At 40.0% G+C, this 25,001-nt stretch overlaps 1 protein-coding gene across 11 annotated transcripts in view; it reads left to right on the top strand.

The window, feature by feature from the left end:
* The first annotated feature begins 4,840 nt into the window (after positions 1-4,840).
* The window catches only part of c2cd5 (C2 calcium dependent domain containing 5), a 32,657-nt gene continuing 12,496 nt past the window's right edge, over positions 4,841-25,001 (top strand). Inside the window, exons 1-14 of one of the 11 annotated variants that reach the window (XM_088079839.1) lie at positions 4,841-5,183; positions 6,790-6,898; positions 7,020-7,106; positions 7,261-7,432; positions 7,531-7,626; positions 7,972-8,127; positions 8,486-8,723; positions 11,036-11,196; positions 13,929-14,138; positions 14,567-14,655; positions 16,160-16,195; positions 19,394-19,502; positions 22,270-22,323; positions 24,094-24,208. In XM_088079839.1, coding sequence (XP_087935965.1) covers positions 6,809-6,898; positions 7,020-7,106; positions 7,261-7,432; positions 7,531-7,626; positions 7,972-8,127; positions 8,486-8,723; positions 11,036-11,196; positions 13,929-14,138; positions 14,567-14,655; positions 16,160-16,195; positions 19,394-19,502; positions 22,270-22,323; positions 24,094-24,208 — 1,613 coding nt within the window. In that variant the 5' untranslated portion in view covers positions 4,841-5,183; positions 6,790-6,808. Of the gene's footprint in view, positions 5,184-6,789; positions 6,899-7,019; positions 7,107-7,260; positions 7,433-7,530; positions 7,627-7,971; positions 8,128-8,485; positions 8,724-10,291; positions 10,408-11,035; positions 11,197-13,928; positions 14,139-14,566; positions 14,656-16,159; positions 16,196-19,393; positions 19,503-22,269; positions 22,324-24,093; positions 24,209-25,001 lie in introns of all 11 variants that reach the window. The other 10 variants (XM_088079830.1, XM_088079827.1, XM_088079831.1 and 7 more) reach the window with 10 other exon arrangements.

A 25,001-nucleotide genomic window follows, 5' to 3' on the forward strand; every position in this document is an offset into this window, starting at 1 on the left:
TTGTTCTTTAAACCTTTTAAATTGCCAAAAAAGACCATGTTTTTCTTCAATTTTAATGTAAGTTCAATTTTTAAGGTGATGCATGTTACAAAGAAATACACTTCATAATTCTCAGAATTCTAACTGCTTAATTTTTGATTAACAACATTTACCTTTTCTTTTACTTTCAATACTTAAGTACATTTAAAATCACAAAATTACTTTTGCTACTTAAGTATAGTAAATATCAGATACTTTAGGACTTTTACTCAAATGATAGGCGACTTTAACCTCTTTCCTTTCTGGAAACAAATCTGAACTTTTACTCAAGTATGGCTTTTAGTTTATAACTACACGTCACTCATAGCTGATAACTACACAGTCACATTATGCTTCTTGAAAAAATGGCTTGATTTTTAACAAAATTATCATCAAACGCTGTTCATGAAAAAAAAAAGCTTTGACTGGCCATATTTGTTTTATTGCTGTTTTATCCAGAGAAATCTAAATGGTTTTGAGAGCAGACTTTATTCAACAGCAGCAACTATTCTGTCAGTAAGACATCTTTGGTACCTTGAAAAAAGGACATAGTGAGACATCTCTTCTGTTTCTAAAGACGCTGATATCTGGCCTCGTGGCACCGCCCACCTCTCAGTCAGAAATTATTTTTTTTCATCTGACAGTCACTAAAATAACTTTAGTTCTTCATGGCTCTCTCCTGCTTCTTGACTGGATGCTGTTGGATTGGAAATTAAGAGTTGACTTGCTGGGAATGAAAAGAGTTAATATTAACTGATTCGAATAGTAAAGGAAAAATACATGGATTTGTTGTATACTTTTTTATATAATATACTTGTTGGTGCTTTGGTATCAAGTATTTTCATGTCAAAAGTCCAAGTGAAGTCACGAGTCTGTGGTGTTAAAGTCATTTGAATAAAAATCAGTTTCAATTGAGGTCTTAAGTCATCAAATTTGTGAATTTGTGTCACATGACTTGAGTTGTCACCTCTGCTCCTAATATTTTAAATTTCTAACTTTACACACACAAGTTTATATATTGCATTGTAGCATAAGGCACAAGTTTTCTATTTTTACTCACTTTACACACTCAGCACATTATAGATATTGATTATTTTTAAATATTTACACACCAGTGCTAATTGTTTTATTTATTTTAGATTTTAGATTGTTACATACTTTGTGCTGATACTTATTTCTACCTTTATAATTCTCTATGCTTCACATTGGAGCGACTAATGAACCACAATTTCCCTCCAGAGATCAATAAAGTCTTTCTGATTCTGATAAACATATATATTTCAAATATACACTAACACGTGTTACACCTGCACCTGCAGTTACATCTTGGACTGTGGGAACAAACACAAACCAAGGACTTTTCTGTTGAAGTGAGGTGACAGTGCTATTCACTAAAACAATAATTTTCTCATTTCTGACAGGATGTTTACAGGTTTATGTGGGATTACCGGGAAAGCATGTCATAAATGTCTGCTCTGTCGTCACCACATTCACATGCATGAGGCTAAATTTGGGTCATAGCCTGTGTGTCTGCTAAAATGTAAATAATGCAGAGAGAAACATTGGTTCAGTGTTTATTATATATTTAAAGTTTTTATGGCACATAGCTGTCACCATCCTACGACCCGTTTACATCCCCCATCCATTCCCAAGGGACATAACTTTTTAGGAAGTCTAGATCTATGATTAGTGTCATCTGACACCACCAAAAAGCACAGATTTATTTGATGGGATGTCTGTAAGCCAATCACAGTGTTTGACATCATCTAAAGTGGACTGCAGTGGAGACACGCCCCCTTTTTAAAGAGCTGTTGACCCTGAGGAAAGGAGGAAGCTCAAGGCATGTTTCAGTCAATTAATCATATTAATAATGTGCATAATTTCAAACTGTGTTGAAAGCAAACATGAGGAGTTATATTGCTTATACATTTTAAAATATCATTAAAGAATTTGGGCTTTTACTCTGGATTTTTCCCAAAAATACTGATTCATTGGAAAGGACAGTGGATCCGAGTGTCATTGGAAAATGAAAAGGGGAAATACTGTTTAGACAAGGAAATATTGTTCAGATTTGATAATTTAATGAAACAGTCAGCTTTTAATGCAGCAAATCGATTATGTTCACAGAATATTAATCTCTGGAGGTTTTCCACGTACTATTTTCAGGAGATATTTCAGAAATTGTGGATATTTTGAATCATAATGACAAAAACAATAAAAACTGTGTTTTAAAACATCACTTTTGATTGATTTATGTTAATTATTCACAAAAATAAATAATCGTATATGTTTTGTTGAGAAAAAGTCTGATAAGATAATTTATTGTCATTTTTATTATCATTTTGCATTCAGATTCTTCATCCATCGAAATGGACAAAAAATAAAATAAGCATCCTAATCAAGAAAAAAAATAGCAATGATTTATGAGTGTATTCAGAGTAAAATCCACCATTAAAATGTTTTTTTTTATTGAGTTTGGAAAATAAATGTGCTCTGAACCAGTTAAAAGGCTTGAAACCATTGACCTTGATGTTGTCAGCTGCCCCTGACATGCTTATGTCTGTCGGAGTGGTGACATGTTTTGTGGGCATACGTGAACAAAAGCATGTTGTGTTTTAAATAGCGGCAGGTTCAGTGTAACTGCACCAGACGGCATGTGATGCAACTTTTACACTTGATCTATTTTGGGATCCACAACTCCTTTTTTATAGTGAGTAGAAATGTTAAAAAGCTACGGAAAAATGTAACCTTTAAAATGGATCCAGGTGAAAGGAGGTCTTTACATTAACACATTCAGGTGGTCGTACATGTGTAACTAAATCTTGAGTGATGACTCTCTTTCAATAGTACCAGGGATGGCACAGACATTTGTCTTCATAGATACATACAGACCAAAAACACCAACCTATGGTCTGACTTCCCCCCTGTGGACAGAGGCGACAATTTGTCGGCTTTGTGATCTAATTCAGACAAATCCATACAACAGCCGGCTCAGCGTTAGAGTACTTCATGACAAATACGCCTTAGCCAGCACCTCTCCAGAGAGCACCCTGTGCAATACCCTGTGGGATCTCTTCACAATGAGAAAAAATGAGAAAATACACAGATTACTGGCCTATGTTTGCTAAGGGTGAGGCGCTCAGTTGCATGTTACTGGAAAAATGTGAGTTGGACCCAGTCAGTCTAAGGTATCATCAGATAATATGTAATTAATTTGATGCTTAAAAACGGAAAAAAAACAAATAATAGACCAAAAATAATTTTAGAAACCTGTCTGGGGCCGCAAAACATAATTGAGCCTTATACTTAACGTAACACAGCCTATTTGGTCTAAATAAGTCTATCAACATTATTTGTCTAAATAAGTATTTATTAATACGTTTTACAACAATATGGCTGCTCTACAGTCTCTCAGTCTTTTTAAACACTGTTACATTTTCTATTTTCCTCCGAGACTTTTGGATTTGTAGTACATAACTAGCCTAGCAAGGGAAACTCGAGACAAGCCACCGTCATTGAGGTTTGGCAAATTTAGAAGAAAGGCGTCAGACCATAGACATATGACACAAATTTTAGTTAAGTTAATTCAATTATTCTGTGGGTTTTCTAAAAAGGAAAAATGGAAGCATTTATTTAGACCTAGAACAGAAAAAAAACATAAAAAATTAAAATGTGAAAAAAATTAATCAGATGATTTCTTTTTTTTGTGTCAAAGCCACTGGAAGCCACTAGAGCGGGACTAAGGAGCCACATGTGGCTCCAGAGCCATAGGTTGTCTACCCCTGTACTAGACCAATATTTGGGAGATTTTTTTTTTAATTTGTAAAAAGTGTTGACATTGAAGGTGCTCTGGAAATGCAAGGCTAAGATAAAGGACATAAACGGTTGATATTGTGAGGAAAGTACCGTGCTGTACCCCTAAATGTATGCATGTATTTTATTTTTTTATGTACAGCGGTGCCGTGGTTAGCACTGTAGCCTCACAGCAAGAGTGTTTAAGGTTTGAACCTTAACTGTGTGGAATTTGCATGTTGTTCCTGTGTCAGTGTGGGTTTTCTCCGTGTCCTTCAGCTTCCTTCCACAATCAAAGACATGAAGATTAGGTTAACTGTAGGTGTGAATGTGAGTGTGACTGTTTATCTCTCTATGTGTCAGTCCTGTGATAGTCTGGTGGCCTGTCCAGGGTGAACCCTGCCTCTCATTCAGCACCCCTGTGACCTTATTTTGTCATTTTTGTCAACTTTTTATTTAAGTCTTTGGATCAGTCAAACATCATATGAAGAAAAAAAACATAACAACACAACCATCGTAGAAATAAAAAAGGAAACAAACAAAAAACAGCAACAATATACACATATCAGCACATAAACACAACAATGTTTAAATGATTACAAAAAAGACAAATGTATTCATGTCTGTTACACTACAAATAAATAATAATAAACAAACACATACATATAGCTTGAAGCATGACTGTACAATAAAACTATACACAGAGACATTATATACATTAAAAAAAGGTGAGCGCTTTCAACCAGTATCACCTGGAGGATGTAGTGGCACCAGGTTGTTGATTTTGCGCATGTCCAAGACAAACTCTAATGATGCCTTTAGGTAATCTGGGAAAACTAAAATTAAAGTAGGGCGTAGCTGCGTAAAATACAATTTAACAGGCAAAAATCTACTATTGATGCTTATTAGAATCAAATGTATATATATTTTTATTTTTTCTAGTTCGAGTTGTTGTTTAAAGGTTTATTTGTTGGTTATATTTCTGATCTGAGGAACATAGATGTAGCGTTATAAATTGAAGCCCGAGTGTACGAGGTGCACCTGAAGGCAGCACACGCTATGAAAACTCATTCATCACGAGCTGTATCCTTATCAAGCAGCAGCTAGCTGTTAGCATTGCGCGCTAACCAGCGATATATGAAATGACTCGATAAGTCGCTCGTAACTTCACCCGTACAGCTTCATCTATTCAGCCGCAATATCAAGCGGATGAATTTCTACCTTGTACGACACCTTCCTGCTCGGGACTGAGCGTCTCGTGTTATGGGAGATACACGGATGTCAGACGAACTGCGGGCTGTCAACCGTAAAAATGTCCGAGTAAAACGAGCCCGCTGCCGCTGTGACAGCTGTGTGTTGATACTGTAGCACTGGTAAGGACGACACGGTTTGCACTGGGAGTTAACACGATAATATAGTAGCTAACATAGTTGCTGGCTTTGCTGTGCGATTGTAAAAACATGGCCGATCAGGTAGCGCTAAAGAGATTGACTGCAATGCAGTTAACCTAAGTGGCTTTTCTTGCTAGCCTTGCTTCGCTAACATCAACTAGCTAACTGTCAGTTGCTGTCGTGTCCACAAACGGTAACTTTGAACCAAGTCAGTGGTGTATTTAGAGCTAAACTGGAAGCGTTAAATTTTAATTTAGCTGAAGCAAGCTAGTTTATTAGCTAATAATATGTTAGTTAATAGGGGAGGGGGCTCTCCTTACTGTCAACAACATATGTCCATGTAGTTAAGTGGCTCTGTCTTCAGTCTTCACTGTTATTAGTGACTCCAGGTGTCGGTTAAAAAGCAATTGATGTATTTACAAGCACCCTATAATTATTATGCATGCTACAAAAAAGAGCCATAAGCATTGCAAACAATGGTGGAAACACATTAATAACTTATTTTTAAAAATGCACATGCATTGAAATTCATGGGTGTGGTGGAGTTTAAGACTGCACAAATAATGCACAAATCAAGAAATAATCTTCCTCCTGGTAATGTGCAAAATAACTGGAGAGAAAAGGTGGTTATTACTTAAGAGGAAAATGTGATCTGAAAAAATGATGTGCTCGCACCAATCTTACAATTAGGTGTATATCTATTTCTGTAATTGTGGAATGGACTTGAGGAAGAAGTCAAACAAAGTAAAAATATCCATCAGTCTAAAAAGATTTTGCAAGGTACAGAAAAAAGGAATGGGAATGTAAAGCATAATAATGGTGATATTACTGTTTTTCTTCTTTTGTTTGTTTTTCATTTTTTGATCTAGTTGATTATATATTAGGGATTTTGTTTAGCCAAAATCCGATGTGCCAATATATAACAGCTCATTTGGCTCATAAGGGATGCTAATATTGATATATGCACTTTTTCCCTCACCTATTTTTAGTGATCATGTCAAGTCTCTTCTGTAGTGGAATTAACATCATATTATGTATACTCTTGTTGTGAGGCTGACCAACAGACGGACACATAAAATACAATGTTTTACAGTGTATGTAATATTCCTTAATTTGCAAAATAAGAAAAATACTTGAACTTAGGGTTTATATTTTGCAGATGTTCATTTTGTCATTAAAACCCCCCAAAATATAATTTTGTGATAATGGCAGAAATCAGCATGTTGGCCTGTTCTGATATTTCATTTTATAGCCAATATCTGATGTCGTGTTGGTATTATCCCTGTTATATTGTAGAATTGTGTAGTTGTGGCAAGGACACTTGGGCAGAGAGTTGGTTTATGAGATTGATCGTGTAGCAATGGATTAAAGTAGTACAGGAGCAGAGTCGGACTACACAAGCAGTTTGCTTCTTCATGCTCCTTTTCAGACTTAAAATGTAAATTTATGTTGCTCATTGAAAATCTGTTGAACTTTTTATTTTTTATGTACATATAATATTTATTTTATCATTATTTTGTATGTTCTAAATGAGGTATATTCTATTCTGTTCAATTCTATCATTGTAATAAATATGTCTTTTTTACAGATCAACTTAAAACTGAATCATGCCTGGAAAACTGAAGGCCAAAATCGTGGCAGGGCGCCACTTGCCTGTCATGGACAGAGCCAGTGACCTTACTGATGCTTTTGTAGAGGTGAGTGAAGGTTTAAGAGCAAAGCTTGTGGCCTCTTTCAATGAAAACATCTGTAATAATTTATGTTTTGCATTTCATTGTAGACATTTGAAAGATGTGTCTTCTGCCTTTTATTTCCCAGGTTAAGTTTGGAAACACAACTTTCAAAACTGACGTTTGTCCCAAATCCCTCAATCCACAGTGGAACTCAGAGTGGTTCAAATTTGAGGTAAAAGGCCTTTGAGCTCCTCTAGACACACAAAAAGCTGTGATATTATTATTTTAATGCATCACACATTGTGTCTGAATTGCATTAAATTTCAGAAATAAACCTCTGTTCTCTCCTCCCTTTTGTCGCCCTTTCCTCTCCTCTTGCTGTGTAGGTTGATGATGAGGACTTGCAGGATGAGCCGTTGCAGGTCACAGTGTTGGACCACGACACTTACAGCGCCAATGATGCCATAGGGAAAGTTTACATAGACATTGACCCGCTGCTGTGCAGTGAGGCTGCCTCTGTCATCTCTGGCTGGTTTCCCATCTATGATACAATCCACGGTATGGTATTAAACTAAATGAATTCTGACCATGATTATTGCACAGTGTTTTTCCTCATGTTCCACATGTTAATGTATTTCTCTATAATTTATTTTTAGGTATCCGAGGAGAGATCAATGTCCTCGTCAAAGTGGAGCTTTTCAATGATTTGAACCGCTTCAGACAGTCCTCCTGTGGAGTCAAGTTCTTCTGCAGTATGTCTGATTTTTTTTTTTTTTCAGTTTAAAAATACCTCACAAGACATTTTGAAATGCAGATTGACAGTAAAAAGGGATGTTGCCTACATTGCAAGGCATTAAAAATGTCTAATTTTAGGACGTCATCATTTTGATGTCTTTGTAACGAGTGCACAGACAGAAATGTGTCATTTCCATAATCAGCAAAATTACAAGCTGTGTCAGTTCCAGCTGAATATTCGTAATCAAGGAACTGTCTTTTATTGAAATGTGCTAAAAGTGGAATAACTGCTGATAAGACGATTCCCATTTAATCTAAAGTCCTGTCACTCTTTGTGGTGTTTGTCTGATTTTGTACGGTAGCCACATCCATTCCACGGTGCTACAGGGCGGTGATGGTGCATGGCTTTGTGGAGGAACTTGTGGTGAATGAAGATCCAGAGTATCAGTGGATCGACCGTATAAGAACTCCTCGGGCTTCCAATGAGGCCCGTCAGAGGCTCATCTCACTTATGTCAGGTGAGAAAATTCCCAGTTATCCTCTTTTCATGTTTGTGTGTAGGAAGAATAATCTGGTCTAGGGGTCGACAGATTATCAGGAATTTGCTGTATTTGATGTGAAAGTTTCAGTTATGATTAAACATTCTTCAAAGGCATTTAAACAGAGTTTTGTGTTGGAGTTTGTTATATCGCAAATTCTAAATATTGACAGATTTTTATTGCAAATGCAATGTATCCAACTAACAGTTTCTCGGTCTATTTAACTATTAATAATTGATATCAGCCCTGAAAAGCCAAAATCAGTCAACCCCTTATCTGGTCCTCTCTGTTCTGACTCCCTCTTGTTAATGTGGCTATGTGTTATCCCCTTATTTAGGAGAGCTGCAGAGGAAAATAGGTCTTAAGGTACTGGAGATGGGCGGGAATGCAGTGGTGGGCTACTTGCAGTGTTTTGACCTGGAGGGGGAGTCGGGCCTGGTGGTCCGCGCCATAGGCACTGCCTGCACGCTGGACAAACTCAGCTCTGGAAGCGCCCCCAGCACCAACACACATGTGCACCCTAACACAGCCCCTGCTTCCAATGCCTGCAACTCTCCCTCAAAGGATGGAAAGGAGTGAGTATGAACCAACAACACAAGCATGGACCCTGCCTCTTTTTATGTGCAAGTTTCATTGCAAATTTGTGAGAATGGAAAAGATGTTCGGTGTGTGCATGAGACGGAGAGCGTTTGGACAAAATGTACTAAATGTTAGCCTTTGTAAAGTCTAGCATAGCAGTTACTCCTGTGTGTGTCTCAGAATCTTTGACTCCCCTCTGTAGTTTGTGTCTCTTGTGTCACTTGTATTGCATCATGAGACTAACAGCACACAACATGTCCTGAGACACACACATGTCCAGCACACACACAGCCATCCTCAACCCCCTCCTCCCTTGTCTGCTCTTTTAGACAGCTCTTGCATGGCTTTCCGTTCTGCCTCTGCATGTTCTAGTGCTGCATCTTTTAGTGAGTATCGCATGTGTTCTGCTCATCCTCTAACAGTGTGCTCCTTCACTTTGTTCTGTGTCCTCTCCCTCGCTATTGAGTGGTTAGCTTGTGATCACGCCTAATCACTGTAAGCATAACTACAGTTGAGTGAATGTGTGCCTCCTTTATTTTTTTTGCATTTTTACAGCCTGTCTGTGCATCAGTGTGTGTGAGATTGTGTGTTTCAGGGATGCAAACAACTTTTGGTAATTTTGTAAAGGTTGCCGCTGCTCCACATATTCCTGTTAATGGCTGTTCAGATGCATTTTTAAAAATGTGTCACTGTGCCTCTTTGGGCCAAACTCTGTAAACACATATCTGCTTACGTGTGCAAAATCGGTTGCCAACAGGACAAGATTTTTGCACCTGAAGTGTTTTGGTTTTGGCTTGTTGGCTGAGTAATATTCACTAATCTTTTTCATGAGTGGTCTTTGGTTGCACGCGGGTAAACAGTTTGTGTAGAGAGAAAAAGAGGCGGAAAGCATTGACTGAAATGCTTACCAAGAACTTATCGGCTATTGTCTGATGACAATTTATATCGACAATAATCTTTATTTAGCACTTTTGAAAACAGATATCAGGTTTTATTTGCTTTTTTCAAAAATATGCATCTGTATTCATATGCAGATATCTGTTTCTGAAGATCAGTCATCTCTCAACTCCAACTCCATTCTCAAGTCTCAAGTTGATAATTGTACTGTAAACAATCACATTGCGCAGAAGATATAGTGTTGGTGTGGATATCTGTCATCCAGATATCCACCGGCTACACTGGAACCCCCGAAATAACTTGTTATCATCATCAAACCTATAGCCGATTGGCTCTGAGATTGTATCCTTTGTCACATTTTTCTGCTGTGTTTGCATCCCTGTTGTGTATGTTTGTGTGAGATCTATAGCTGAGAGCTATGCATGAGTATCCTGCTTCTTTGATGTGGCTTTACATGGAATATCGGGCATAGAGAGGGAGTAAATACCAACTTCTTTTCCTTTTTTTGTCTCCTTTTACACTCTATTGCAATGTTGTGGTATTGGTTTTTGTGTGCGTCTCTTTCTCCCTCTCTCGCTCTCCGGCAACATTCGGATTGGGACGTTACTCACTGCTTGTGTCCAAATCGGTCCTCTGTCTTCCTCCCTCCACGTGCTGATTGGTCCAGGTCTCCCCTTGCCCACGGATGCCGCTCCACCCACAACAGCCCAGTGCATTCGGCCTGCAGCTCCCAGAGACTGTCCCAGAACTTCTCTGTCTCTGTTCCCACACTCATCTTCACTGGTATGCAGAGGCAGGGAAGGAAAAAGATACAAGAGAAAGAGAAGAAGTTTTTAATACAGAGAGTAGAAAGTTTGTATGGAAGGAAAAAAGTGAATATAATTTTACTGGAATTTGGTAGGTTGACAGCCACGCTGGTAGCATAAAGCTACTGTGTAGACAGAGGAAGGAAGGCAGACCCAAAGTCACTCCACCTGTCACGTCTTTTCCCAGTGATAGAGTCTGGGTAGTCAGGTTCCCAGTTGCATCCTTCTGCAAGGGCCTGGGATCTCTCCACAGTCACCTGACCTTTGCGTCACTCTCCTGGGACACATGCTTCAGCTCGTCATCCTCTGTTGAATCTGACCTTCTTGTGTTTTGCCATGTTGCTTTCTTTAGTTTACTGTGTGCGTGTGTGTGCGTTTCATTTGTGTTTATCTAATTTTTTCCTTTCCCCCGCTTGCCTTTTTTGATTTCCAGCCATCCGTAGCACCTCAAACACACCCCGAGAGCAAACAAATCTCACATTAAAACAAGCACCTTACTGGAAACGCTGACCCACTCCCATATACACACACACACACACACACACTCAAAGGTTGAGGTGGTGACTGACATGGGTGTGTGTGTGTGTGTCATGTTCTCCTGGCAGGCCGGTATTTGCTGAGGACCTGATCTCGTCCTCCGGCCCGCCAACCCCTTTCAGAGCCCTTCCCACCACCTCCTCCTCTCCTCCCCCCTTCTCTCCCTCCAAGCCATGCAGCCGCCAGTCCTCATCATCAGACACAGACCTCAGTTTGACGCCCAAGACGGGTAAGAACACTTGGCCCCGTCCACCTCTCCCATTCTCATCCCTCCCTTCTCCCTCACCTCATTGTGGTGCTACTCTGGTGGTGGTTTTTTATTTATTTTTTTTTTGTTTTTGATTTATTTAGTTTCTATTTTTTTCATGTTTGAGTTTAACATTATTTTATTGTATATGGTAAATATTTATTTAGTGGTGTCCATCCTCTCTCTTGTCCTCAGTGGCCTGGTGAGTCTTCTTTTTTCACACAATTGGAAAAAAAAACATGAAGTCTAGTTGGTGTACAATGAGCTTAATTGTATGAAGACTCACCACATCCCTTTATCAGTTGTGCCCCTCTGTTGTTGTCATCTGTAGTGGAAGCACTGTGTCTCATGAGGGGCTTTTGTTGATCTAAGGCCACTTATTCATTAGCAGCTGTTATGGTTAATCATTAAGGGAAAGGTAAGTTTGGTCAAACTCTGCCCCAGCGATAACTTGAGCTCATTTTAATGCAGTGTAGCTACAAATGCCTGAACCTTCTCACCAGAGCCGCTCCCCTGACCCCTCAGGAGGGGCCCCGCAGTCCCAAAAGCCGACGTCACTCCTCCTTGTTCCATCTCCTTTCTTTTTTCTTTTTTCTCCTTCATCTATTCTCATATTCTCTACCTGTTTCATGCCTCTCTTTTTGCTGCTTTTCCTGCTCTCACTCTGCTGTGACTGTCAGTAAAATGGAAATGTCGGTCCCTTGTGTAGGTGAGAAGAATGTTCTTTATGTGTCCAGTTATTAAGTAAATGTCCAAAACAGTGCTGTTACCATTTATTGCAGAGTGAAGACAGAGTAGATTACCTTCTTAATGCGTGAAAACGTGAAGTTTGTTTTGCTGCTTTTGCTGTGCTGTGGTTAAGGTAAGAACTAGGGCTCCCCCCGAGAGTCAGAGATTCAGATTATCAGTTGGAGACCCTTCAGTCCACAGAGATTGCTACAGGTTGAGCTGTCGTTGCTGACTGTCTTTGCTAGTCAGTGTGCAGTGCGGTGCACTTATAGGGACGTTTTGGTCTTTGCTGCAGAGTAAAAGCTCTTGACTTTCACGCTACTTTTTGGTAGAGGCTGCGGACGCAATGCAGCAGCACAGAGGAGAAATAAAGTCTGCACTTTAAGGCTCCAAGATAAAATGATGTTCTCGCTTCTGCTTAGAAGTAGTGAATTTACAGCTCACAGCAACTTAATAGGATACAGTCTCCTCCTTCTGAGAAATTTGTTGTTTGAGAAAGTTGTTACTGGCTTATTTACTTTATTACATGAATGCAGCTGTCACACCAAACTTCCTGCTGAGCCCTGATCAATTTTCAAACGTTATATGGAGAGAAAAAAACCCAAACTGTTAAATATTCATATTGAACAGGTGAATCTGATTCAGCTGACATCATTCTGAGGCGGGTACAGCTGTAGTAAAAACCATATGTTCCTCCTCCTATGCTCAAAGTGATTTTTTTCCCTCCACCATGAAATACCTGATTTCCATCGCTTGTGACCAATTTGACGTCATAGACAATACACCCATACTACCGTCTTGTTGTTAAAATATTACAGTATATACATAAAAAAAAACTACAAAACAGTATAAAAATGAATACACATACTAAATGGCTCCTTCACACTCATGTTTGTTATCATGCTCTTATTCTTTGCTTTCCTTCTCTCTGTAGTTCATTTTCAGACCTCTGAATTACCTCTCATGTTTCCAATTTGTTCACAGCCTGCTTTTGTTCCTACTAATGATATTTTCCCACCAAAAAAAATAAATCAACCAGTAAACCAATCAGAACTATATATTCGTAATCTTGCTAGCTTGATAGTGACACCAATTAAAAATGTCTGCAAACGTGAATGAGAGTAAAGCAGTTGCACAGGTTGTTTACTCAGAAATAAGCTCTTTAAGCAGGTGTCTGTATGTGCATGCAGAATCTGTGGGCAACAGAACAGGATTTCTGTATTAGAAGTGTTTTGGCTTCGGTTTGTAATCCTTTGACTAATCTTCATGTTTGAGCGGGCTCTGGGTGCATGCAGGTAAACAGAGATCTGTTTATAGAGATTAGCCAAAATGTTTCCTGGATCGGTCTCAAGGTGCTACCTGAACTATAAACAATGACTAGTGCACCGAAGAGGAAGTCTTGGCTTGGATATTCGCCGTTAACTGAACCCCTGAAATATTAACCACTGACCCCAGAAGCTTTATCATAAAAAAGATGGAAAGATCTGTAGATTTATAGATAAAGAATTAAAAGCCAGACTAAAAAGGAAGGTTTGCTTTTAAAAATGTCTATCAGGCGGGTTGCAAGATTGTAGAAATAACAACTGTAATTCTGTTTTTTTCATTTGTCCTGAAAATCATTAACTTGCCACAACAGCTTCCATGCCAACTAAAAATGACACAATGGTTGGATTGTTGTGTAACTCGTTGCATAGATGATTGGATGAGTGAGTGGTGAGAGCGAAACAAAACACCAACATCAACAAGAGAAAGGCTAACATTAACATAGTTTCATGCTCAGTAAATTCAGTGAAACAAAATGGCAATTTAATCCAATAATCAGGTTATTCTTTCTCTATGCTACTGTCCACTGTCTTTCCTTCACATCCTTCTCCTTATTCTCAGATATTGTGCTTTTGACCGCTCCCCTCATTGCTCAGCTTGTCCATTCTCAATATATCTGTGTTTCTCTGTGCCCCCTTCATCTTTTTTTCCCTGCTGGATAGTTGAGCAAATGAGACGCAGGCCTGGTCTCTTCCCCTGCCCCAGCTCCCTCTCCACAGACAATCTGTCCCTCCTCGGCTCTGACTCAGCGGGCTGCGTTCACGGCTCTGCCTCCAGAGCCACCCTGCCCCCTCCCCTCACCATCCACTCAGACTCTGACTTGCTCAGAAAGAGCGTGTCCTTCACCGAGAACCTGCTGCCGGCAGCCTACGGTATAGTAGGACTGCTGTGAATCATCAAATAACAAAACCTGAGAACAGTGACTTGAGTGGTGTTTTCTGAAACAAATAACATGCATGGTGCAACTCTTCATTGTAAGACAACACCTCTGACCTCTGACTCAGGATGCTCCATCCCCAGCATGTGGCTTGATGTGTTTATCAGATGTATCCAAACCTCACTCTAGGTCCAGTATTAATGTCTGAATTAAAGAAAAGGTTAAGAGTAGGTTAGTCTTAGCATGAGGAGGAAGCAAGTCCTCAGAGGAAGATGTGTGCATTTCCAGCTGTTGCTTTTACTTGATTTGCTTTAATAACATAAATACTGCAATGTGATAATCAACTGACAGTTTGGCTCTTTAGATTGATGATCTATGTGGTAAAAGTGACAAAACTGAAGCATGTTTCTTTTCTGTGATCAGGAATGGGCAGCGGGGGAAGTGCGGGGAAGGAGGCAGGACCTCTGAAAACTCTGCTCAGACAACAGACGCAGACGGCTCTCGAGCAGAGGGTATGATTATTCAACACTCACGCATGCTCATAAGGGTATTTACTGACATTATATGCAGACATTTGAGACCGACATGCACTGCAAAACATTAGTCAAAGTGTTCAGTTTCCCTTCACAAACTTTACGTAGTGTTTCAGGCTGGCCCTTGATTGACCAGCCACAGTACTGCAATGAAAGAGAAGGAAAAAAATATTATCATTAAAATAATTTAAAAAATATTTTTATAACCTTAAGCGGCGACACAAGTCAAAGCAGCGAGCTAGGCGTGGAATTTTATATTTTGCTTGAGGTCTTTTTATTAGCATTTAAAGTCATACAGATACAATATATCCAACTTGCAACTGGAAAAAAATACAATTTGTGCCAGTTGACAGTTTGACAATCATAGTAGGTGAGACACATTTTTTTTGTGTGGAACCTCACTTGTCAAGCCCCTTGAAGGTTTTCTGGGTTGCCCCTGCATGTCTCCTTTTCTTGAAATTGTTAATATTGTTGTTTTTAATATGTGCTAAATAAATCAAATAAAAAAACAAACAAATGAGATTTAGAAAATTCAACAGCCAAAGGAACCAAACAGAAATTATAAATAATATAAAAAATAGTAACTGAAAAAAAATGGTAAGCTATATATAAAAAGTAGTCTTACAAGACTGCAGTATCAGTGGTGTTCATTTTTATGCCTCTGCCCCGATGATAGCAGAGGCCGGAGGCATTTTGTGTTCGGGTTGAATGTCCATTTGTGCGTCACATCATCCGGCACAATTATGTGAACGTGATATTTCAAGAGCACCTTGAGGGAATCTCTTCAAATTTGACACAAATTCTCACTTTGGTAGATTTTGGCGGTCATAGGTCAAAGGTCAAGTATCCTGAAATACCAATGTATCAGTTTTACTCAAACTTTCCTGTTTACATTTTAAAATAAAAGTCCTCTGACAGCATTTATGTCGACAGAATCCGATCAGTTGTTGACACAAGGCATTTTATTGTGAAATGTTTGCAGGACAGTGTTGACAATGCAGGAGCTTGTACAAACTATAAGAAAAATGTGCTTATAATTGTGGAAATACAGTGCTCATAGCAGCTGGCTGCCTTGTGGAAGCGTGACAGCAACAACGCTGCCAGTACGAACACTGCAAGCAAGCCAGATACTGCCGTTCGGCGAAGTTGCCATCACACTGCTCACACATGCAGATTGCTCCATCTGTAAGATGTACATCTTGCGGAGAGACTTCAGAAATAGCATAAAGTGCTACGGGTGCTTCCAAAACATCTTAAAAACATTGTGTTCTTGATGGTTGAAATCCAGTTTGCGTTGCATATCAGCCTCAGAAGTCCGCACATATGGTCTGAGATATACTCTGTGTCACACACTGCTTTCCACACAGCTGCATTATTTGTGAAAGATCACTAATTTACACTCAAGTGTTTAATGGGGAGTGGGTCTGTGTAAGAGCAAGTAATGTTCCCTTTCTCTGTCCTCTTGACCGTTTGTGCTACTCAGGGAGCGTCCTCCTCTGGGTTATTGTTAAACGCCAGGGTATGTCCCATCAGTGTGACACTCTCTCTCTCACTCTCCACCTTTCCCCTAACACCCTGACCAGCTGAGGGCCACCACCAAGTCTGAATCAACTCCTAACCCCTCCCTCCTCTGCTGTTTGTAGATCTCAGAGGGACCGGATGGGTTTAGCAACATGGCAGTGGGCCTTTGTGTGACCGCTGCTTGTGTGAATGCTCGGCACCCACCGCACTCTAAAAGATTCACAGACATGTTAGGCAGAGGGCCGGAGGCTAGGAGTTGCGTTCCCTTCAAATTTGAAGGATTGCGTGACTCTGCGTGTGTGTGCCTTCTGGATACTCATGTCAAACACCTCCCTCCTTTCTGACTTCCTTTCCTGAGTCTGATTTGGTTTTCCTGAGCCAACAATGGGAATGAGCACGCTCACCTCATCACCTCATTCTTGCCTCCTTGCTCTGAGTGGGAGGAGCTGTCAGTCAAATTAGTCGCTGTCTTCCTTGCTGGAGTACTGGACAAGAAAGAATTGGTAGTCCCACCTGATTTTTATTTCCCATGAGATCCATTCATCACATAAACCTGCATGATTGGAAATCACAACGCCCTTCTGATATTCTGTAAAAGGTGGACATCGATTTTACCAAGGATGAATAACAAGATCCTAACAGGCAGTCCAAATATTTGCAGATCCTCTTGTGAGTGATGGCATGGATTTGCATTCACATTATTTGACTGTAAGCAGAGGACCAGCTGTCACGTTAGTGGACAGAGAAGCATGTAAAAACAGAGTCCTGATCCTCAGACAGGACCTTTTGTGTTTGTGTGTGTGTGTTCTTCACTTTCAACTCCAGTTAATGCATTTATATAGATTTGAAAGGATTGAATGAAAAACAATGATACAAAAAATGTAGGGTTAATTGAAAGTAGATTTTTTTCAATCACTTCCAGATCTATTTGAAATGCTCAAGTTTGTGCCTGCAAGTGTAGGCTGGAATGGAGCGAGTGGGGACTCCTCAGGGGTAAACCTTGCATGGGGGGGACACCATCACTTCAATCCTTGCTGCATGTTGGCCTCGTCTGACAGTAACAGGATTATTATTACCCAAGTCTGTACACATGACACAGTATATCTAAATTTGTTGGTCTGAGACATCTGTTTTTCTATTATTCCTAAAGAGACAACTAAATCAGAGATATTTAATTATGTGCCCGTAGCTGCTGTTTAAAGATTAGATAATGAGTTATCAGGATTAGGCTTGGGCGGTATTAAGATATTATGGTGCTCCAGGGCATTAGAAATCCAAAAGGTATGATTTTCAATACTGTCAAAAATACAGACGCTCCTCTTTGAACTGATATAGAAATGTTGTATTGAGCCGATGTACTGTAGTGCACAGCACACACCACCAGAGGTCAGTGTCTACTGGTGGAACCATAGATGGATGACGCTTACCCACTTACCCCAATTACGTTTAAGTGAAGCTGAAATATCCCGGATACAGATGCTGCCATTTTGTGCTGATGATGTTATTGAGAGACGGAGTTCCCGCCAAAACTCCTGTCCAACCAATCGCGAGCAGTCCCATTGAATGTGAGCACATGGATTGGCTGTCACAGCTGTCAGTCATGGCAGAAAATCCCCTTTTTGTAGAATTGAATAACTTATTAAAATCGAGCTTATCATAAAACTACTTGAACAAACTTCAGGGTGATTACCACTACATTCAGATACAGAAACCATCGTTGGGAAAAATGTATTTGGTGTGCACTTTTAGTTTTTAGATTAGCCCGTATTCACTTACATTGAGGGGCGGGCTTTATGATCTGTACTGCAGACAGACACCAGGGGGCGACTGAAATTAAAATGTTACACTTTGGGGGAGCTGTCTATGGTCTATTTTTATATACAGTGTACAGGTGGAACAGGCAGCTAAGCTGAGTAAGATGGCTACTGTGAGTGTGAGCACAATGTTACGTTAAAAAAAAATGCCTTTGCCCCTTTCTGCAAGTATTCTGGATTTAGTTCTGATGATAAAAGTGAGGAAGCCGACACAGACAACGCTGTGTGCGCTATTTGCCTCAAGAAAGTAATTCGCGTTCAGCCTGCTGATGTGTTGATATTTGCTGAATCTATGTAAGAAGGCAGCTTTTGTCCTATTTATTCATCATTGTGTAGACCATTAGTATTTAAACCCAGCAAGACTTGTGTAAGTAGGCTAACTACATATTAGACACACAGCATAGTAGGGTAGATAATATCATATGTGCAACAATGACTTCAGCAGCTCCACGCTGCCTCCACGCTGGTGATAGTTGCGGCCAGGGGCTTAATGTTTTTCGGGTTTACTGTCTGTATCTCCCATTCTTGTGAATGTGATATCTCAAGAACACCTTGAGTAAATTTCTTCAAATTTGTCACAAACATTTATTTGGATGATCTGAGTAGATTTTGCTGGTCAAAAGTGAAGGCTGTGACCTTGCGTCCATCTCACTCACGTGAACGCAATGTCCCAAGAAGGCCTCAAGGAGAGTGCTGATGAAGGTGGTGTGAGATATTCTTGATGATATGACGAATCACTGAAAAATATAATATTATTAATTTCAAGAACATACAATTGCTACAAGTTTTATAGTTTAAAATGTGATAATAAAGATTGCTTTAATATTTTCAGTGCGGAGCCATTAGCAATTTTGTTTTAAGCGATGCTTGTTGTTGCTGTGCATATGACAATATGACATCATTCTGTCAACAAGTCAGAATATTGCCATTATCATGATATGATTTTTTCTCATCATGTAAAAAAATATACAGGTATAATCACCATCAGTATGATATGGCACAACCCTAGTGTGAGGCCGTAATTCTTTTTCTTCTTTTTTTTAAAAAACACAAATACTGTCATATACCATACACCCGCTGAAATGTCAGAGGTATGAAGGTATGAAAACATAGATACCGCACAAGCCTAATGAAAAATGTTGTTGAAGCCCTAAAACTTTTGAACTTTATGTAGGTTGTAAAATAATATTTTTTTTTGCATGTTTTGCTCCACATTAGAAACAGTAAAAGTAATGTTTAAACTTAGACACCTTAAGTCATGAAAAATAACAAAATGTTAGAATCACGGAGCAGTCACTGAATATGAGTAGAAAAATACACTTGAATCATTCAAAGTGTGTTTTCTCCTTTCTATAACTGACCCGTCTGTTTTCTGTCGGCAGGAGTTCCCCTTCTTCACCTTGACGTCTTTCCCAACTGGTTTTCTGATTCATGTCGGTGGAGTGGTCAGCGCCCGCTCTGTTAAACTGCTGGACCGCATACACAACCCTGGTAAGTGCAGCGCACACAAACACACTATGTCTTAATGTAGCTTGTCCACTGTCCTGTGAAACGATTTGAGTGAGCTCCTCCATTGACCTACAGTATCGTGTAAGTGTGCGGTCTTGTTGCAACTGAGCTGTTAGTTAATGCTGCCCACAAACCTCTTGTGTTGAACAGTTTTCCTGTGTATGGTCCAATCTGTTTGATTGTTTTAGAGAAATTATGTTGAGAGACTTAAGTTATGTTCGAGTCCTAAAGCAGGTGAAAGCTGTTCCTGGTCATACTTACAGTATAGGCTGCAGCTTTGTAGCATTTTAATGGAAATAAAGTCAGCATAGGTTATCAACAGCTGTGTCAAAGTTTTATGGATAGGGGCAACTTTCACCTTGTGGTTTGACTGATTGGCTTTGTGTAACGTGTAGTTTGTGCCAGTTATGTGATGGCTGTGTGTGTGTGTGTGTGTGTGCGCGTGTGTGTGTGTGTGTTCTGGTTGCTGTGTAATTGTGTGCTGTGCTGCTGCCCCCGGAGGTGAGGTGCAATCGTGGTGCATGGCTGCAGTCTGTTGCCTGCTGCTTCTGTTGTCTGGTGTTGTTGGCTGCAGGTGGTGCTATGGTGACCTACTATTGTGGTGTTTTATTTTTTCACGCAGGCTTCTTATCTTTTGTCAAAACCCGTATTTTCATGTATTATGTAGACTGTTAAAATTAGATTTATATCAATGACAATAAGACACTTGCTTATTGAGGGTTTTACCTGAGTCCACTCTGTAGCCTCAGTATTTTTTCCCTTTGCTCGGTTTAAAGGCCTTTGACCACAATCAAGGTGGTCTGAGAATTAAGGGAGACGGGAGGGCTGATAAATGTTGGCTGAGTTAGGATGAGCGGGGTTCTTTTCAGAAATGGACAAGGGAACCAAAACGAGCTATCCAAAAAAAGGACATTACTAACACAGTGATTAAACCTACACTATTCTTGTCTAAACTAGTGTAAACTGAATAGTTCTCCCTGATCCAAATTGCATATTTAACTTCAAAACCAGTCTGAAAGGAGCCCTGTTCACTGTTGCTTTGCCATTACTGTATCATCTACAGAGCAACATTAAAGGTACCCTGTGGAGTTTGTCACCACAAGTGCACTATGAAGCATTAAACAGGCCCCTCCCTTTTTTTTAAAAAATTGAGTATAAGGATGCATGTTAGGGCTGCGCCGGTGTAAAAAAAAAAAATTTGAAAGGGTCTGAGACAGAACGGGATTAAATGGGATTTAGCATCATCTTCAATCAAAGAGTAGCTTGACAGTCAGGAGCGTTCACTCTGCAGCAAAATTGGGAGACCAAAACGTCACAAGAAGCAAACTGCACAGCACACGGACAGGCAAAAAAAATTTAAAAAAAGAGAGCTTGACCATCTCTCGCCGACTGATGATTCAAATCTTCAACTTTTAAGGGGCAGCCCCACTCCTCCTCTTCATATTGTGACATTTACAGTCAGTTAAGACACCTCTTTCATCTGTTTCAAATACAATATGTTGCCCTTGTGTTTCTTTTAAGAGACTCTGCCATATCTCGTCTCTTTTCCCAAAAAACACATGATCTCAATGTGTGCTCATTGTTCCTCCTTCCACCTCGACGGAAATATGATCTCCGTCATGAAATGTTGCTTAGCTCAAGTCCCGTCAGACACTAGTGGCGCTGTTAATCGATTCATAAACATACATAATATCATGTTAATCTGGTTGTCATATGGCTTATTATTACTAATGCTATACAAATTGGATTTAGCACTGTGACGCTGTTGGCTGACGATGTAGGCTACTCTTTAATTTACCAGAGCATTTCATAACGACAAATGCCAGTTTGCATAAAATCAAACATTTGAGCTTGTTGACTGGACTGGCAAAACACTGGAAAACGACCCAGCTCTAACACACATGCACAAGCATGTGGATGATGCAATACATTGACCACTGGTGGCGATAAAGTGCAAAAATTTAAAATGAAATATTTGCTTTTCTAAGGAGGGTTTGTTTAGACCTCAAGTATACACAAAATGTAGGACGGAAGCCTTTGGTCACATTAAATAATTAAATAATCTTCATAATAATTTGATTAAACAATGTGCCGGTTGTGGCTCCGGAGGAAGAGTAGTTATCCACTAATCAGTAGACAAGTGGTTTTATCCTCGGCTCCTTCAGATTGCATATTGAAGTATCTTTGGGAAAGAAATTAAACCCGAAATTGCTCCTGATGACAGCTCCATCAATGTATGAGTGTGCAGGTGGCACCTTGTATGGTAGCCTTGGCTGCAAGTGTATGAATGTGTGGGTGAATGTGAAGTATAAAAACGTTTTGAGTGGTTTGGAAGGCTATAAAGGTGCTTTACAAGTGCAGGTCGATGTACCATTTGACACTGCGTTTTGGTGGGAAAACGTAAGCTGCTTACACAAAAACTCCACAGGACACCTTTTTAAGTTTAGAAAGTATGCAAGCGATAGACTGCTACTGCATGCTCCTTTTTTGTACTCTATAGCTTCTTTTTCCTAAAATTTTTTAACAAACATGTAGCTTTTGCTCATCTCTTTTCTCCTCTTTTCCTCGTCAGTCGTCTTCTTTAGAATTGTGTTATTAGGCCTGAACACAGTTTGTCTTTGCATAGTGAAGTGCTGTCTGTCTCTGCATAGTGACTGTGGAGTGCTGCTGTTGTGCTGTGCTTGTTTGTTAGACTGTCTCTTCTTTTCTTTTTCTCTCTTTTCTGTACTAACGGTGTGTTCTGGCCCAGCCTTGGGTAACACGCGCTCATACAAACTGCTAGACTGGAATAGTGTCACTGCAGGTATTTCCCCCTTTTACTGCTCTCACCCACAGGAGTGATGGCAGCTCAGTGAAGTTAAACGTGTGTCCTCTTAGCTTAGCGAGCGCCTGACATTTAACCAACGTTGCCTAAATATCCACAAATTCAACACTAGCTGGATATTGTATCACTGTCATTTGATAAATTCAGTGAGCTGCCATCCTCCTCTCTCTAATCTGTGTGAGTGTGCGCTGAGCTGAGTTGAGCATGCGCTGTGTCCCCACCCCACCCCATCCAGCCTGGCCTGGCTCCCCCCCTCCCTACCCAGCTCATCCTGCTGCACAGAAGAGCTGCAGCTCTTTCCTAATGTTATCCCAGCGCTGCTCTAACGCTTCCTGAATCAGCATCGTAGTCAAACCTGTCTAGACCAGAGGAGGTTTAGGAGGTTTACTCTGTAACAAAGAGCCACTGACCGGGCATGTGCATCCCTAACTCACTTGGGCCGTATTCATACTGAGAGAAAGAGAGAGAACGAGAGAAGGAGGGATGGATGGATGCATGGAAGGCAGATTGATTTGATGGGTGGCAGCTGAGGAAAATTAAAAAGTGGATTTGGGATGTATGAGGGGGATGGAAGGAAAGATATGAGCTTGGGGATTGGAGGAAGGATGATATCACTCAAACTAGACTAGATTTGATGGACTCTGGTGAATGAATATGGCCCTTCTCTGCCCATGAGCGTGCACATGGTCATGAGCGTGCACGTTGGTGAGCCTGTGCCTGTGTGACATGCTGCTTCCGGTTCGAAGGAACCCACCTCGTGGGCCTGATGCCTGGCCATCAGTCATTATTCTTCATTTTCAGTTGATCTCCCATTATTTTCCCCTCATTCGTTCCTCTTCCCCGTCTCACCCAGAAGTTCTCTTTTTTTGGGGCTTCGTCAGCATGTGGCCCTCTCAGGGAGTCATTGGGTGCGGCTCAATACTCTAATGTAGCTTTTTTTTTTAATGTGCTGTTTCATTGACTCAGAAACTAGTGAGATTAAACTCACAACTGGCAGCGATAAGGCTCTCATGAACAATTAAACAGAGGTGGTATTGATGCAAAGCCTCATGAGACTATTGAAACACACCCATGGTTTAGCCTAAGTATGATGAAGGCTCAATCCGTTTTGAATTGAAATCCTTTTATCACAATGATGGGAACAATCTAACCACAGCAGCCACCGGATCTTTTATATAATTACTGTTTAACCAGCCAGCAAGATTTCCTTTCAATAGTCAGACCACCACAGCCGGCTGGTGACTGAATCTCTCTCCTGTGTCCTTTCTGTTAGTGCGGCTGGCTGAAAGGAGACAAAGAGAAGAGGGACGATACATTTTTAGACAATGCACATTTAAGGAAAGCCAGTGAGAAGAGACACAAGTAACCTAACCATTGACTTTGCCTTCATCATCATCCTCAAACTCTCATGTCATCGTTCTCATCGTCACTTTGTTTCACAAACTGATAGTTGGTTTTGGCTTGCTTTGATACACCATTTTATTCATGTATCATCAGAAAATACAAAGTGCACTGTCTGATGTCTCCTTATTTTATCAGATTAGATACAGATGATTACTTAATTAATTAATTTGATTAAGTTTGGCATTGTCAGGCGGTTTTGAAATCAGACTATGCTGACAATACTTAGTTAGATTTAGTGATAACTCATCATTAGCTAGACTTTAATGTTTTGCTAGATAATTCAGCCAGAGTTTTTCTTTTTCTTTTTTGTGAAAGCTGTCTCATTCAGAATTTTGTGTTTTGCAGATGAGCCAGAGACTCGTGACGCCTGGTGGGAAGAGATTCGCCAAGAGATCAAATCTCACGCCAAAGCTCTGGGTTGCCATGCTGTTGTCGGGTACAGCGAGAGCACTAGCATCTGGTATGTAGTAATGAATCATTGTGTCCCAAAAATAGATGTTACGTGGGCGGGCCAACCAGGTATATTTTTGACTACCAAAGTACATTTGGTGTCCTTTTTTAGCATTTTTTTATTTTTGTTTCTTCACCTTCAGAGAGAACTACGCCACCCACGATCAGCTAACTCGTGGATAGAGCTGGGCAATACATTGATATTATATCCGTACCGTGATGTGACTAGATAACATCTTGGATTGTGGATACTGTAATATCATAAGTATCTTTTATTTACAGTGAAATAACAGTAAAATATCTGAACTTCACAGATTGTTCTAGCTGTTCTATTATTTTCCTTTACCCACTTTTTCATTATATCCAAATCACTCGTGATTATTTATCAAAAATCCCATTGTGTAAATATTTTGTGAAAGCACTAATAGTCAACACTTCATTATTGTCGCAGTATCAATATTTCGGTATTTAGCCAGGGATATTGTGAAATTTGATTTTCTCCACATTGCCCAGCTCTTCTCCTCCCGTTCCTGTTCATTCTGCCGCCACTGTCTTCACACTGAAGCAATGGTGTTGTGGTGAAGCTTTGATAATAGAAATATTTAATAAATGAAAATATTCTGTTAAAGGGTACGCATAATTATGTCTCGCTTGTAGCAGACCATTTTCACTAGTATATTTAGACCTGCACATACATGGAGAAATATTGCTTATTTATCTGTTTTTGCCTGCTTTGTCTATAGTTGATGTTTCTGTTACAAACCAGATGTCTTTGACACATGAGGTTTCACGTCATTTCCTCA

The sequence above is a fragment of the Plectropomus leopardus genome, chromosome 7, assembly GCF_026936395.1.
Source record: "Plectropomus leopardus strain MGB_pleo_1.0 chromosome 7, ASM2693639v1, whole genome shotgun sequence".
NCBI classification, from domain to species: Eukaryota; Metazoa; Chordata; class Actinopteri; order Perciformes; family Serranidae; genus Plectropomus; species Plectropomus leopardus.